At 39.9% G+C, this 17578-nt stretch overlaps 1 protein-coding gene across 2 annotated transcripts; it reads right to left on the reverse strand.

Annotated features, from left to right (window-relative positions):
- Nucleotides 1-1209: 1209 nt before the first annotated feature.
- On the reverse strand, nt 1210-13642 carry LOC124038018 (casein kinase II subunit alpha'). 2 transcript variants are annotated; one of them, XM_046353381.1, is made up of 12 exons: nt 12675-13640; nt 10336-10441; nt 9057-9158; nt 6502-6552; nt 6130-6189; nt 5910-5993; nt 5423-5533; nt 5169-5270; nt 4529-4629; nt 2304-2452; nt 2105-2187; nt 1210-1698 (listed from the first exon to the last, which is right to left on the reverse strand). In XM_046353381.1, the coding sequence occupies exons 1-11, from the start codon at nt 12776-12778 to the stop codon at nt 2111-2113; spliced, it is 1047 nt and encodes a 348-aa protein (XP_046209337.1). In that variant the 5' UTR covers nt 12779-13640; the 3' UTR covers nt 1210-1698; nt 2105-2110. The 2 variants fall into 2 exon arrangements, with proteins under 2 accessions (XP_046209337.1, XP_046209343.1); XM_046353387.1 differs by lacking the exon at nt 6502-6552 and having other exon boundaries at nt 12675-13642.
- Nucleotides 13643-17578: the final 3936 nt, after the last annotated feature.

Below are 17578 nucleotides of genomic sequence, written 5' to 3' on the forward strand. Positions count from 1 at the left end.
ACAAGTGATGTTTAATCAGGTCAATCAGGTGAATTTTATATACCGGTCAAAACATTTTTTTTTAAACAGTATTTTGTTAGATGGGTACCACTTTACAGTCAGTTACTACTTATAAAGGGTATACAATGGGTTGGTTAAGGAGTTAACTCATAGGTTTAAATTGTGTGCTGGTTGTTTTGGTGCTTGTGATACATCTGCCTCGTGCAAATATGTGATAAACCAATGTGTGCCATTGCTGAGCGCCGATAGGTGGACATTTTAGCAGAAGGGAAGTGTTGTGGAGAAACTGTCAGTTCCTGAGGTGATCAGAGAGCAACACCGTACCAGAGATACTGTATATAATGATGAGGGTCTTGTCTCTGCACAAACAACGGGAGTCGTTGTCCCAAAGGTGGGTGGTCTTATACCTCTATTCCCACGTGGAGATTTTGACAGGAGTGAACCCTCTCACTGTACGACACTATGTCACCTGACATCCCAGTAATTCCATTCACAAAGGCTCCTGTGCAACGGGCTGTACTCAGCTACTCACGGGAACCAGGACCCACTACGGCACAGGGGTCAGGCGACACAACGCTTTCCGATACCACTGGCCTACTTACAGTAAAGGTCACAGCATGAATGCCTGTAAATGTGGGTAAAAACACACAGTGAGATGGATAAATATACCCAACAACACAACAATCAGAGATTGAAGTCTGTCCGAATATAACCAAGGGAAAAGGATGAAAACACAGATGAATACTAGGTCTTCATGCTGCGATGTGACACCCTCAGAGTGCCCTTCCTAGTAGTCACACTACTGTCCTGAGTGTGGTAGCAAGGTGTGAACCAGACACTCATTAGTCTGAGGTTTTCAGGTATCTCCTCTGGTTTCCTGAGGGCCGTCGTTCAACAGATAAGTGCACAAAGAGCACTGATGGTTCACAATGGATGGTCTGTCAAAACATTTTGGCCATTTCTAGGTTGTGCACATCTTGATGCCAAGCCCATTAACAGTTGTGGTGGCAACTTCCTCAGCTATTGTCACATTTGTCACCTTCCTCAGCTAGTAATGGCATTGATGACAACTGTTCTTTGACCACCAAATACAGGTAGTATTTGTAGTTCTATCTGATGAATTACCCATTTCAAATATACTGTAAGACAGTATGAATAACAATATGCTATGGCGATATATGACCAATTCATGACACAAACACATTAATATAAAAAAGTATTATTTTTATTCATATTATCATTCTACCTAAAGCAGAGAAAAGGTCCACCATAACACTTTGGTACTACAGTGTGTGGAGTCTGAGCATAGGCCTGCCAAGTGGCTGAACACTGAACAGACAGACTGACCAATGATGGGGGGGGGGGGCAGGCTCACGTTCCTTTTCATTCTCCATGCTTAGTTAAACGAGGGAGGGGGGCCAAAGGGGGAGGGGGGTAATGACAGGGAAGGGTCCTTTTTTTATTGTCTTTGAACATTTTCTGTTTACCTCGTGATAAGAGAAGGGGGCAGAGAAGGACAGGGGCAGCAGTGAGACACCAAGCTCATTGGTCTGGCTGCTTGACATGTAACTGGGGCAAGTCAACCTCAGACTGACAAAGAGAAGGTGTGTGTCTGGTGTCGCTCTGATCCATTGTCACTGTACACTTGAAGAAGTTTCTGCCACAAAGAGCTAAAAAGTCGAGGTAACAAATGTTCTCCTGAAAGACAAAAAGGGAAGAGAAATTATACTGTTTATGCGCATTCATTTTATAGAATATTAAAGTGATTTTATTTTTAAACTTTTAAATAGAAACTTTAACACAGAGCATTAGGCCAGACAAATATGATTTACAGTACAACTGATTTGTTTTTGATTCTCATGATTCAATTCACCATGATTGAACCGAATCCCAACCACTACAATGGCGAAGTGACTCATACGATTTGTCATATGGAATCGTTGAAATAAATATATTAATGAGAATCAAATTAAATCGCTGTAATTATTATTTATATTTGGAGAAATGGGGCATCTGTTATACAGTAAATCAAATTTGTACGGCCGTAGAACAATTTAAAACAATGAAACAATTTAGAACAAGTGTTTGTGATTCTCTTACTCACCTGCTTTCATCGAGCCGTAGTGGATCCACTGGACACCATATTGCCATCCGCATTAGAGAGAGACTGTTCCTTCAGCACAGGATCTGTGTAGAGGAGTCAACATGTTAAAGATCACGTCACCTTTCATCAATGCACAATAACTGACACTCCACTAACAGCAGAGGTAGTCAGCAGGCGTGGTTCAGGTTGAGCTACTCACAGAAGTAGGGGTGCTCCATGGCCTCTGTGGCCGTCAGTCTCTGCTGATGGTCGTAGCGCAGCAGCTTATCCAGCAGGTCCAGAGCCTCAGGGCTAACCAGGTGCTGGTTCTCGGTCTGGACAAATTGCTCCCAGCGTTTCCGCGTCTGTCTGGGGGGGGGGGGGGCAGAGAGCCAGCTTTAATACCTCCAGTCACATACAGTGCCTTCAGAAAGTATTCACCCTACTTTTCGTTTTACACATTTTGTTGTGTTACAGCCCCAATTTAAAATGGATTGAATTGAGATTTTGTGTTACGGATCTACATACAATACCCCATATTGTCAAAGTGGAATTTGGTTTGTAGAACATTTTAGAAATTAATACAAAATGAAAAGCTGAAATGTCTTGAGTCAATAAGTATTCAACCCCTTGGTTATGGCAGGCCTAAATAAGTGTAGGAGTAAAGAAAGTGCTTAACAAATAGCATTATAAGTTGCATGGACTCATTCCGTGTTCAATAATAGTGGTTAACATGATTTTTGAATGACTGCCCCATCTCTGTACCCACACATTAAATTATCTGTAAGGTCCCTCAATCGAATAATACATTTCAAGCACAAATTTAACCACAAAGACCAGGGAGGTTTTTCAATGCCTCACAAAGGGCACCGATTGGTAGAAGTGTAAAAAAAAAAAAACAGGGATTTCAACATGAAGCCAATGGTGATTTTAAAACAGTTACAGATTTGAATGGTTGTGATATAAGAAAACTGAGGATGGATCAACAACATTGTAGTTACTCCACAATACTAACCTAAAGAGTAAAAAGAAGGAAGCCTGTGCATAATACTAATAAAATAATAAAATAACAATAATGAGGCTATATACAGTGGGAACCGGTACCGAGTCAATGTGCAGGTTAGTCTAGGTAATTTGTACATGTAGGTAGGCTACGCATAAATAATAAAAAATATTAACATTTGATTTGCTATTTAACTAGGCAAGTCAGTTAAGAACAAATTCTTATTGACAATGGCCAAATCTGGACGACGTGGGCCAATGGTGCGCCGCCCTATGGGACTCCCAATCACAGCCGGTTGTGATACAGCCTGGAATGAAACCAGGGTGTCTGTAGTGACGCCTCAAGCACTGAGATGCAGTGCCTTAGACCGCTGCACCACTCGGGAGCCCCTAAACAAACAGTGAGTAGCGGTATTGCGTCAATTAAAATCCTCAATGCATCCTGTTTGTCATGCATCCTGTTTGCAACAAGGTACTTAATTAATACTGCAAAAAATGTGCCGAAGACATTAACTTTTTGTCCTGAATACAAAGTGATATGTTTGGGGCAAATCCAACACAACTTATTCCACTCTTCATATTTTCAACCACGGTGGTGGCTGCATCGTGTTACGGGTATGCTTGTTACCGGCAAGGACAAGTTTTTTTTTTTGGATAAAAATAAACGGAATACAGCTTTAAGCACAGACAAAATCCTAGAGGAAAACATGGTTCAGACGCTGGGATACCAATTCACCTTTCAGCAGGACAATAACCTAACACACAAGGCCAAATTTACACTGAAATTGCTTACCAAGACGACATTGACTGTTCCTGAGTAGTCTAGTTACAGTTTTGCCTTAAATCGGCTTGAAGATCTATGGCAAGACTTGGAAATGAGGGCAAATATTGTACAATTTAGGTGTGCAAAGCTCTTAAGAGACTTACCCAGAAAGACTCACAGGTGTAATCACCGCCAAAGCTGCTTCTACAAAGTATTGACTCAGGAGTGTAAATACTTATGTAAGAGAGATATCTGTATTTAATTTTCAATACATTTGCAAACATTTCAAGAAACATGTTTATTTTTATTTTATTGTATTCATTTTGAATTCAGGCTGTAACACAACAAAATGTGGAATAAGTCAAGGGGTATAAATACTTTCTGAAGGCACTGTACAACATTATCGTCACCTGGGAAATTATGTTTCCTTTTCTGGAACTAGTGGGCCACTGTCTGGCAGCTATTAAAGATTGTGTCATGCATAAGAACAGCCCTTAGCTGTGGTATATTGGCCATATACCACATCTTTGTGCCTTATTGCTTAAATATATCACTAATAGAATCAATCTTGTAGTGGAGCATGTTGAAATAATTGATATCCTACAACTAATTCAAATACTTCCTCATTACCAGGTAAATACCAGTAACCCTTATTTCCATGTCTCCCTTTTGGTACTCACTGGCCAAGAAGGTCCTTGAAGCGTGGGTCCAGTTCAATGTGGTATTTGCGCAGGTAACCAAAAAGTTCATCTGTCCCCAGGACTTTGGCAATTCGGACTAGCTGAAATGATAACAGTGACAATTTCACACAAGTGTTTGGGTTTGTCTTAGGGAATATTTTTCCATGCACAAGCTAATTTGGTTAGTACATGTTATCATCAGGTAGTGAATGTGTTATCTACTCTAATAGATTGTAGCAGTCAGTTTTTCCCCTAGGATTCTTTTACAGAGCGGTGTCAAAGTTAGTTTACTGCAATTCTACACGTTGTCGTGGGGATGAGAGAAAATGTATCAATGGGGGCCCAATGCCTGTCTAGTTGTTATATCTGGTTTTAAGTTTACACAGAAACGGTTTACCATCCCGAAAAGTATTTTCTAAAAATGACAAATAAAACAAAAAATTGGAGTGGCGGCAACGATTTAACAGTAGTGGCCCGCCGTTGCTAAATAAATATAGGGGAAACACTGAGTCAGTGTTGGTTGAGATTACACAAGTTAGTAGTAACATTGGGTTGAATAAGTTGGGTTGTAGTGAGACTAAAGTTTGGTGGTGACAATAGAAGGGGAACGTCTGTTGAGTGGTTATAGTTAGTGGGATACCTGGTCATAATTGTCCTGGCCATGGAAGAAGGGCTCTTTCTGAAAGATCATACTGGCAAGCATGCAGCCAAGACTCCACATGTCCAAACTGTAGTCGTACATCTGACAGGAAATCAAAGAATGCATCAGTTACTGCCATACATCAATACACATACAGTTACCAATAACAATGAAAATCGGTACACAATAACATGGCAAATGTATATAAATACCAATTGTGTCTGTGTGTTTGCTTGCATGTACTGGGGATTTACCTGGTAATCCACCAGTAACTCAGGTCCCTTAAAGTAGCGAGATGCTACTCTGACGTTGTATTCCTGTGCAGGATGGTAGAACTCTGCAAGGCCCCAGTCTATTAGACGTAGCTGCAGCACAAATACAAACCACGCCGCGTCACAATGTAAACCGCGCCGCGTCACAATACAAACCGCGCCGCGTCACAATACAAACCGCGCCGCGTCACAATACAAACCGCGCGAGGGAAATTGCTACTGGAAAAAGTCTAATTTTTTGCAGTCCTGTATGTGTCCTTATGCAATCTGATGCCCTAAGAATATTCTATTTGATGAAGACTAAAAGAGTTCAAACACCCATTATAATGGTGGAGAAATAGTCACTTTAGACAAATCTCTGACACATTTCTGTAAGCGTTGTAGACTTTTCAAACAGAGAATAACATCCAACTCCTAGAGCTTTCTGAGGACCCAACATCTCATAAGAAAGGTGAAGAGCTCCCCCTACCTTCCTCATCTGGTGGTCAATCATCACATTGTGGGGCTTGACATCACGGTGCATTATCCCCATACTGTGGCAGTAGTCCAGAGCCTGAGAGCACAAATACCCACATTGTGTCAGAGACAGAGACATATTGGCTAGACACCACAAACTAACTCCACAGTTAGGAAGGTGTGAAGGTGGGACTAGGATGTGAAAACACACAGGGTCAAACTGTAAGGCTCACCTTAAGTAGTTCATACATGTAAAAACGGATATCAAAATCTGTTAACTTCTGGTAGAGCTCCTGGGCAGAGAAGAAAATCAAGTTTTAAATTTAATTTGCAGAAAGAAAGTATGTGATGCATGCATTCATGATGAAACAAACACAATTTACCTAAACACTTTCAACCAACCAAAAAAAAAGACAGACAAACAGGACAGACATATTGAGTGGAAAATTCTCTGCACAATGCAATAAGTCATTGCTACCAACATGGTATCTGAAACGGTATAGCCTAATAGGCTATTAAAAAAGCATTATGGGTGAAATGATCAAGATTCCCACTCATTACACCATCCCATACCAGTGAAACCCCATGCCTAGAGATGATTCTACCTTAAAATCTGTGTTATTGATGCATTCAAAGACAAGCGCAGGCGTTCGGGACTGTAGAGAGGTTTGAGAGAGAGGACAAATAGAGGAAAAAAATCTGAGAAAGGTGAAAATATTCAAATCACATTAATTGATAAAGCAAACATTAAAAATTACATTATGCTATGAGCCATATAGAGTTGAAGTCGGAAGTTTACATACACCTTAGCCAAATACATTTAAACATAGTTTTTCACAATTACTGACATTCAATCCTAGTAAAAATTCCCCTGTCTTAGGTCAGTTAGTATCACCACTTTATTTTAAGGATGTGAAATGTAAGAATAAAAGTAGAGTGATTTATTTCAGCTTCATCACATTCAGAGTGGGTCAGAAGTTAACATACACTCAACTAGTATTTGGTAGCATTGCCTTTCAATTGTTTAACTTGGGTCAAACGTTTTGGGTAGCCTTCCACAAGCTTCCCACAATAAGTTGGGTGAATTTTGGCCCATTCCTCCTGACAGAGCTGGTGTAACTGAGTCAGGTTTGTAGGCCTCCTTGCTCACACACGCTTTTTCAGTTCTGCCCACTAATTTTCTATAGGCTTGAGGTCAGGGCTTTGTGAAGGCCACTCCAATACCTCGACTTTGTTGACACATTTGCGACCAAGCTTTAACATCCTGACTGATGTCTTGAGATGTTGCTTCAATATATCCATATAATTTTCCTTGCTCATGAAGCCATCTAATTTGTGAAGTGCACCAGTCCCTCTTGCAACAAAGCACCCACACAACATGATGCTGCCACCCCTGTGCTTCACAGTTGGGATGGTGTTCTTCGGCTTGCAAGCATCCCCCTTTTTCCTCCAAACACAACGATGGTCATTATGGCCAAACAGTTATATTTTTGTTTCATCAGACCAGAAGTAATTTCTCCAAAAAGTACAATCTTTGTCCCCATGTGCAGTTGCAAACCATAGTCTGGAATTTTTATGGTGGCTTTGGAGCAGTAGCCTCTTCCTTGCTGAGCAGCCTTTCAGGTTATGTCGATATAGGACACGTTTTACTGTGGATATAGATACTTTTGTACCTGTTTCCTCCAGCATCTTCACAAGGTCCTTTGCTGTTGTTCTGGGATTGATTTTCACTTTTCACACCAAAGTATGCTCCTCTCTAGGAGACAGAACTCTCCTCCTTCCTGAGCGGTATGACGGCTGCGTGGTCCCATGTTGTTTATACTTGTGTACTATTGTTTGTACAGATGAATGTGGTACCTTCAGGTGTTTGGAAATTGCTCCCAAGGATGAACCAAACATGTGGAGGTCTACAATATTTTCTGAGGTCTTGGCTGATTTCTGTTGATTTTCCCATGATGTCAAGCAAAAAGGCACTGAGTTTGAAGGTAGGCCTTGAAATACATCCACAGCTACACATCCAATTGGCTATAATTATGTAAATTAGCCTATCAGAAGCTTCTAATGCCATGACATCATTTTCTGGAATTTTCAAAGCTGTTTAATAAAGGTACAGTCAACTTAGTGTATGTAAACTTCTGACCCACTGGAATTGTGATACAGTGAATTATAAATTAAATAATCTGGGTGTAAACAACTGTTGGAAAAATGACATGTGTCATGCACAAAGTAGATGTCCTAACCGACTTACCAAAACTATAGATATTTCTTGTTAACAATGTGGAGTGGTTGAAAAATGAGTTTTAATGACTCCAACCTAAGTGTGTGTAAACTTCCGACATAAAATGTATACTGCGAGGGAAAGGTAGAGCAACAAGTGGCTTAAGACCCACCACACAGCAGAAGCACATCAACATAGATAAAACATAAAATAATATAATAGCAATCACATCCCAATTTGGTCCCGGTTGCAATTGCAATCATTTTGTAATTAAAGATAAGCCATGTCAATGTTAGCCTCAGTAATTTCCATTATCATAATTCCCATTTCTGTTATTGTAGGCAGCAGCATAGGGAATAGGTGATGAAGAATTGCATGTAAGCAATTATTTGAGGAGGTAATGTTCGGTTGGGCATCTTCCTTGCATCCATAAACATTATTCTCAAAATAACCCTGACAAAATGTAAAAAAGACTGAGTCCCGTATCCCCACGTACAGTTAATATCAAGGCTGCCATGCAAGAACCAGATCATCTACCTGCTTTCAGATCGTCTGTCAGTTAATTAGCTTAAGACTTCATCTGTGAGTAAGATGACTAGTTTGCAGAACTTTCAAACAGTTTAAAGTGAACATCACTAAAAGAATATCAAACGTATTCACAATAAGTAAAGTATAATGTGCTGATATTAGAAAGGACGTCAACTGTAACTGTAAAAATGTTGATAAGGTGTGGTCTTTCCCCTTCATTAGCCAAACCTTCATTTTGTGAGGATAACATTTGCTATCTTTGCAAGCATAACAGGTATACTGACAACACCGAAGCTTCAATTCAACAGCCATTATATGTATAGGAACACTGACAAAATTGGTTTACAATGTAAACAAATCTGATCTCAGGTGACTAAGAACTAGAAGCTAGAAGAAAGTAGAGCTGTAACATACCACAGGGTCTTTCACTGTGTCCACCAATCGGATGATGTTGGCTCCACCTCGCAAATTCTCCAGGATCTTGATTTCACGCTTGATTTTCTTCTTCTTGACAGGCTAATTAGGGTGATGATAACAGAGACATCCAATTAAACCAGGATGTAGCCTAAACATTTGATTGTGCAGGATGTGATCTCATTAACAACAGTGGTAATAGTGAAAGCGTCAGCAAGAGGTCCACTTTTCCTCCCTCTACTTTTCCTCCCTCTACTTTTCCTCCCTCTACTTTTCCTCCCGTGTCACCATATTTCCCTCTATTATCCTGTCTGAATATTACTTGGACAATGTGATGTGGTACAGGGGGGTCCATAATTATTGGTAGCCTTGAAAAAGATGAGCAAAAAAAAAAGACTATAAAATAAATTAGATAAATACTGAGCTGCATTGTATGCTCGAAAAAAAATCTTAAATTATTTATACTAATGTAATTGCTCAGAGAAATAGATGTTGTGAAACAAGTAATAATAAAAAAACATCTAAAGATAGGAGTCAAAATGATTGGCAATCTGATAAAACATTTTAGAAAAAGGCTTAGGGTCTTTATCCTCTCAAGAGGAGAATGCTACATGTATTGAAAACAGGGGTGCTAATAATTGAGCCCTATCTTTATTTAGAATTTTTTGTATTACTGGTTAAACTGTCTTTCTCTGAGCAACTGTATTCTTTTTTTATTTTTTAAGCACCGCACTTTACTTCCCTCTGCCAAGCTTCCGCACCAAGTGGTAGTCTTTCTTCCTGGTTACTAGAGGGAAGCTATATTGTATGCTAAAATAAAAAGGGAAATTATATACTTTTATACTAATACAGAGAAAGACATTTTAACAAGTAATATTTTTTTTAAATCAACAAAAAAAAGATAGGACTCAAAATTATTGGCACCAGTTTTTAATACTGTAGCACTCTCTTTTTGTGAGGATAATGACACAGCCTTTTTCTAAAATGTTTTATGGGATTTTGACCTCCATCTTATTTAGATGTTTTTTTATTACTTGTTAAACTAAATTATATATATATATATATATATATCTGAGCAATTGTATTAGTATACAATAATTTCCCAATTTTTTCTGAGCATACAATAACGCTCAGTATTTGTATTATACAGTATTTTTTATCATCTTTATCAGGGGTGCAAATCATTTTGGACTCCACTGTATATGTTTAAATAAAACAGACCACTCTTTCATCACTGCTGGAGGATTCAGAAGAGCAAAGCAGGCCTTCAACAACTTACCTTGAGGATCTTGACAACCACCTTGTCATTGTTGTTGATGGCCTCAAAGACCTCACTGTACTTCCCTCTGCCAAGCTTCCGCACCAACTGGTAGTCTTCCTGGTTACTAGAGGGAAGACGGAAAAGAGATTAGTCAGCACATATCAAAGCTGCAGGCTACGATTAAATCTAGACTTGTTTTCCTCTATCGTAATCGCTCCTCTTTCACCCCAGCTGCCAAACTAACCCTCATTCAGATGACCATCCTATCCATGCTAGATGATGGAGACTTCATTCATAAATCGGCAGGTAAAGGTGCTCTCGAGTGGCTAGATGTTCTTTACCATTCAGCAATCAGATTTGCCACCAATGCACCTTATAGAACACATTACTGCAGTCTATACTCCTCTGTGAACTGGTAATCTCTGCATACCCATCGCAAGACCCACTGGTTGATGCTTATTTCTAAAACTCTCATAAGCCTCACTCCCCCCTATCTGAGATACTTACTGCAGCCCTCATCCTCCACATACAACACCCATTCTGCCAGTCACATTCTGTTAAAGGTCCCCAATGCACACAGATCCCTGGGTCGCTCCTCTTTTCAGTTCGCTGCAGCTAGCAACTGGAACGAACTGCAAAAGCAGTCCAGTTTGAGGGTTTATCTCCATCTCTTCATTCAAAAGACTCAATCATGGACACTCTAGGTCCAAATCTAGGTCCAAAAGACTTCTCAACAGCTTCTACCCCCAAGCCATAACACTACTGAACAGCTAATCAAATGGCTACCCAGGTGATTTGCATTGCCCCCCCCCCTTACACTGCTGCTACTCTCTGTTATTATCTATGCATTGTCACTTTAAGTCTACCTACATGTACATATTACCTCAACTAACCGTTGCCCCCGCACATAGACTCACTGTGCCAGTACTCCCGTATATAGCCTCACTACTGTTACTTCACTGCTGCTCTAATTATTTGTTACTTTTATTCTTATTTTTCACTAAACACTTATTTTTCTCAAAACTGCTTGTAGTAAGTAGGCATTTCACTGTAAGGTCTACTACAACTGTTGTTGTCATGTGTTGCTGCCATGCTGTTGTTGTTATCTTAGGTCTCTATTTATGTAGTGTGTAGTGTTGTGGTGTCTATCTTGCTGTGATATATTTTTATTTATTTTTTAATCCCAGCCCCCTGTCCCCGCAGGAGGCCTTTACCTTCTGGTAGACCATCGTTGTAAATAAAAATGTGTTCTTAACTGACTTTCCTAGTTAAATAATGGTTCAATAAAAATACATTTAAAAAAAAATGTAAATGAGAAAACAGATTAGTCAACATTTTATTCCACATCCTTCCTTCCCATCACGACACTCAAGGTATAGAATAGTCCTCGATGGAAAGAGGTTGAATCTTTTAGAAACAAGACTCATTTTCCCAGTCAATGAAAGCGAGAGTGACATTTCAACCACAGAGAGGGGACATTCCGAGTATCCATCTTTTTGAGGGCCCTTGATTATACTAATGAATAAGACCAGTGGTGCTGGGACAACCCTATTTTGTGCATCGAACTGAATATATTAAACTAGTGGTCTAATGGAAACAGATTCAATTCAAGGTCTAGTCAATCTTCAATAAAGTGCTGCAACTGTACAGACATTTAATGAAGTAATTAAAAGGTTGTGTCTCATTAAAAGCTTGTGTAAATGTAACCAAATTAGCTAGATCTGAAAGAAAAATCTATATATGCCAATTAAAGGAATGATAATGTGATCTGGCTATGTAAAGTTTTATGAAATGTGGGAAACTATGTATCTACTGTTGTATGATTCACAAGCATCATTTGGTGCCGCCTCGGCAAGGCCTCCTCGATCTCACAGATTGGCGTGGGATGGGAAAATCATCAATCTGAATATGTGCTTGTCGCAGACTCACCTACTCAAGCCATGAACGTTCCCAACAAAACCTTGTTAACCAAGCTAAATCTCCAAAATACATTATTTTGCAAATATAGTCTTCAAAGTACGTTCGTATTATGTATTAATTATGATAGCTAGCTATCTAGTCTGATATTGCACCCGCCCACACAGAACCAATGCAATGGGACAATATATGGCCACAGATTCGACCATAATGATAATCCATGGCAGTAGTAGAATATCCTGTTGTGGTAGCTACCTGCACATCGTGTTGAGTGGATAGCAAATATGAATAGCCTGCAGCAATAAACTATGAAGGACATAAAACAAAAACAGAAAACATATGGAGATCATATATTTGATAAAGCATTTGGCAATAAAATACTAAATAATGCATTATGACGTTTAGAAATTCCAGCCAGGCATAAAAATAAAACACTTTACCTCCAGTTAGGCACGTGGGTTTCGTAATCCCAATATTCCCTGCTCTTCAACGTGTTGACATCGGCATACACCCGAGATTTACTGCCGGCCGCTGGGCCGGGCATGGCGAGCACCGGAGCCCGGTCTGTTTTGAGGATTCGATTGCCACAGAGCTCGTTTGCTACTTGGAAAGGGAACACAGATCACCGTTCTCTTGTCGGAGCCTCGCTTTGTCCGAGTAAGGTGGTTCCTATTTTCTTATATTTCCCCCCGCGAGAGATGACCACAGTGCGCTGCGCACCGAGGTTGATGATGGATAAGGGGAGACGAGGGCGGTCAGATACTGCTAGTGTTAAGACGTCTGGGAGGAGAATGAAAATGGAGTGTTGAGGTAGAAAGTCCAATTCAAGAACTGCCACTATTTACATAAAATAAAAGGCAAGCATGTTTATTAAAAGTGACCAAAACACTGACCGAGAAGCCAGGCATGGCGGGTTTAGGGATCAAATGATTGTGGTTTAAACCCCCAACCCCTTCGTGGGCCTTAAATCCAGAATCCAAAACTGGGTTCCTACCCGAGTACACTCTTCATGTTATGGCCCTCCCAATGCAACAATCTTCCAGCGGGGTGGATGGGGAGGAATTGAACGGAGAAAGTCCAATAGAGAAGTTGGGTTTTACAGCTCACTCCTAACTATGGGGTATTGACTAGTCGCTTCAGCCGGTTGGAGATGGGTGGAGTATAAATACATTTTGTTAGCTACTATGCTAACTCAGTCAGAATCGCGCCACGGTTGAGCGCGGTGCAATGCACCCACGCGGGCCCGTGGCATATGCAATCGGAGTGAAGACCACCTAAAAATTCGCTTGAAAAACCTGTTGGGTTTTGGGGCTTTCTTGTAGGCCCCCGCCCCCGGTCCTTATTCCGAACCGCAAGAAACCGGATTGCGATAGAAAGTGCACCCGGAAACGAATATCATCTGGATAAACCAAATATAATTTTGAAGAGATGGGAAACTCCATTGGAATCGTATTACCGGCCATTGTGTACGTCGCCAATCACCCGGTGTATTATGGGTTATTCTGGAACAAGAAGAGTTCTCCTTCAACGAATGAATGGGAGTCAATTGGGCGCTAGTGAACAATAAGTGTAATATGTTGTTGTCTTAGGTCTCTCTTTATGTAATGTTGTCTCTCGTCGTGATGCGTGTTTTGTCCTATATTTATATAGGAGGCCTTTTGGTAGGCCATCATTGTAAATAATATTTTTTTTATTCACTGATTTGCCTAGTTAAATAAAGGTTCAAATAAAACATTACAAATATTTTCCGAGATGTTAGATAATGAATTTGCTCTCTGTAATATCGTGTGGCTGTGGAATCGTGACATGACATGCTTTCAAGGGAAATAGGCAGGTTTCTCAATTTATGCCGCGTCCACATGCTAGTCGGCACTAAAAAACTATATTACTCTGACAGCGAACGCTTGGTAGTTATACTCGTGCCTCGTTAAACGAATAAGCAAGTAGAAAATGTTAGATTTTCCTAATTCCGACTCGGGGTGCGTTCGTAAATTCACTCTGGTTATCTACTACGGTTTCAATGCGCACTCGTCTGGGTGTGCCAGAGCGCAGAATAACTGATTCATTTACGAATGCACAACACTAGTTAAATATGACCAGTGTCATTAAATGGCAACACGTAATTAAATTGTTGCCAACAGCACTTTAACAGTCACCAACTCCATAAATAACATGAAAACATCCTAACCAGCTTTGCTTGGGCAAGTAAAATGGTCAGTGAGGTGTTCTCTCATTTGTGTATGGAAGTTGCTAGCCAACTTTTGCCAGTTATTTATTTTATATATATTTTTTATATTTGTAATTTATTTTTATTAACAACAAATCAATACATAAAGCACATGAGGGAACACAAGCATACATAGATTACAAACAATGGACAATCGAGCTAGGGGGTAACTTTAGCCAGTTATCTTGGGTGCTTGACTGCCGTTGTGAGGTCAGAATGCTAAAATCAAACCTACTCATTGGCCAGAGCGTCCGGTGTGCGCTCCGAGAGCGAAAAGGACAATCTGACAATGCTCTGAATTTTACGACCCTCACCCCGAATTTGAGAATGAAGAATTATTTTAGCAACTGCGTGACGCAGCATGACAACGTGAATCCGATTTGACAACAGTCTGCTGGGTGGAGCGTTATACGTTCCTCCATCCTTTTCGCAATGGGATTTCTATCTCCTCTTTTCTCTAATATCTCTGGATAAATTTGTGGAACGGCCACGTGGCTCCAGGTTTAGAAAAGGCTGCAGTGCCGTCTAGTGTGTCAATGCATTGCAAATAATTACTCCCATCATTGATCATTGATAATTTCATGATATCAAAGCATTAACATTTGTCTAGAGACTAGGAATGTATACTTATTCATAAATAATGGGAAATGTAATTTAGTTGCTATAAATATTGCCTTGTTTTTAAAGAAAAATACTATAAAAAAAGTGACTGTGTTTGTGCAGGATCATGATCATAATGTTTATCAAGATTTTAAGTGGTAACAATTTTGTCCTTGTATTTAGACCTATCAAACACATGATCTAGCTGTATATGTATGACAGTCCAATACATATATTTCTTAGAGCTCTATGTATGCCACGCCACAATGGGCAGTGCTAGGAATATTGCACTGGGACCTTAGTGTACTTCAGTGACTGGGACAGGTTTTACATGGAGAATTAGCCTCTCATTTTATTATGTGTCCACCGGGGTTCTGTGTAGCTTAGTTATGCTAATATATTTGACCCCAGTGTATTGCAGTTCATTTCAAATTTGACTTAATTAGTCAAATATCTTTGAGTAGTATACAAGAAAAAAACACAGAGTTCCAGACAGTTCGCAATAGAACATATCAGAGGTGGGCATCGTTTACTACCTAAATTATCGGGATCATCTGGTTACCACCAGTGTTTGGAATACATTGAGCTCGTTAAAAAAACACCATAGGACTACTTTTCACACGGGGTGTATTTGTCAAAGGTCCGCCGTGGGCCTGTGTAAACTATGTGATTATATTGGAGACAGGTTTATAGCAGTGAATGTCATCTATTAATTTACTGTTTTAGTATTTCTAATTATAAACCATATAACAGCCAGGGAAATGAATTGTCCCCATTTTATTACGAACATTCCGATTTATTTGCTAATTTGTAAGATTTTCTTGTGATCTAAACAAAACTACTTATTTTACTCAAATAGAGGTTGAAATAAATGGTGTTTCTTTGAAAAGATGGGCCTGGCTGACATGAAAAATACATTAAGGGGAAAGTATCCACAGACACAGAGGCTGTATAATTATTGTGCAATTTATATCTATCGGCTTCATGTCGTTTTTTTCATTCATTATTTTGGCATTAGTGCATAAACCTGAACTTTAGGGCCTAACCTCAACATTAGGGCCTAACAAATAGCCTACATGCAAATTGCCAAATGCTTTTGGGGACAGGCAGAAAAAGTTAACGTTGATCCACAGAGGGGAAAAAGGAAAATGTCGGAGTTTAATTCAATAAGAGAAAATCTTCTAAATGAAGAGTTGCAAATGAAGGGAGGGCCAGAAAAGTAATGTTTGGCAAAGATTTGGTGAAGTGGTTAAAGTAGACCCAGTGCCATGCATGCCAAGGGAAGCCAGTGGATGTTCTACAGTGCTACAGTGCTACTTGCCAATTGAAGCTCAAAAGAAGCTGGGTGATGCAACAGGGCAATGACCCAAAACACAAAGTAAAAAAACAACAAAAATGGCTTCAAGAGAAGGAAATATGACTTCTGGAGAGGCCCAGTCAGAGTTCGGACCGCAACCCGATTTGAGAGCGGTTCACACCAGACATCCCAAAAATATTGCTGAACTGAAACAGTTTTGTAAAGCGGAATGGTCCAAAATTCCTCCTGACCGTCGTTCAGGTCTGATCGGCAACTACAGAAAATGTTTGGTTATTGCTTCCAAAGGAGGGTCAACCAGTTATAAAATCCAAGGGTTTACAAACTTTCCCACCCTGCACTGTGAATGTTGACATAGTGTGTTAAATAAATACATTAAAATGTATAATTGTTTGTGTTATTAATTTAAGCAGCCTGTGTTTGTCTACTGTTGTAAGTCGCTCTGGATAAGAGCGTCTGCTAAATGACTTAAATGTAAATGTACATGTATCACTAGCCACTTTAACTATGCCACTTTGTTTACTTTGTCTACATACTCATCTCATATGTATATACTGTACTCGATACCATCTACTGTATGCTGCCCTGTACCATCACTCATTCATATATCCTTATGTACATATTCTTTATCCCCTTACACTGTGTATAAGACAGTAGTTTTGGAATTGTTAGTTAGATTACTTGTTGGTTATTACTGCATTGTCGGAACTAGAAGCACAAGCATTTCGCTACACTCGCATTAACATCTGCTAACCATGTGTATGTGACAAATAAAATTGGATTTGATTTGTTGCACCCTCTACAACCACTGTGATTATTATGATTTGACCCTGCTGGTCATCTATGAACATCTGAACATCTTGGCCATGTTCTGTTATAATCTCCAGCCAGAAGAGGACTGGCCACCCCTCATAGCCTGGATCCTCTAGGTTTCCTCCTAGGTTCTGGCCTTTCTAGGGAGTTTTTCACAGCCACCGTGCTTCTACACCTGCATTGCTTGCTGTTTGGGGTTTTAGGCTGGGTTTCTGTACAGCACTTTGTGACATCAGCTGATGTAAGAAGGGCTTTATAAATACATTTGATTGATGATTGAAGAGCGGGACCAGTTTATGCCCAGTGAACCCTCACATGCTTCCTAGTACTTTATTCAATAATCCAAAGCAGCCCAAAACTAGTCATAAATCCATCACTCTTTTGTAAAC

This window comes from Oncorhynchus gorbuscha, linkage group LG01 (assembly GCF_021184085.1).
Source record: "Oncorhynchus gorbuscha isolate QuinsamMale2020 ecotype Even-year linkage group LG01, OgorEven_v1.0, whole genome shotgun sequence".
NCBI lineage: Eukaryota > Metazoa > Chordata > Actinopteri > Salmoniformes > Salmonidae > Oncorhynchus > Oncorhynchus gorbuscha.

Coding starts and splice junctions, on each gene's coding strand:
- LOC124038018 (XM_046353381.1), bottom strand. CDS start 12,778: ATGCCCGGCCCAGCGGCCGGCAGTAAATCTCGGGTGTATGCCGATGTC. Junction 9,159..10,335: donor TGGTTGTCAAGATCCTCAAG/GTAAGTTGTTGA, acceptor CACCCTAATTAG/CCTGTCAAGAAGAAGAAAAT. Junction 5,534..5,909: donor TTGACCACCAGATGAGGAAG/GTAGGGGGAGCT, acceptor TTTGTGCTGCAG/CTACGTCTAATAGACTGGGG.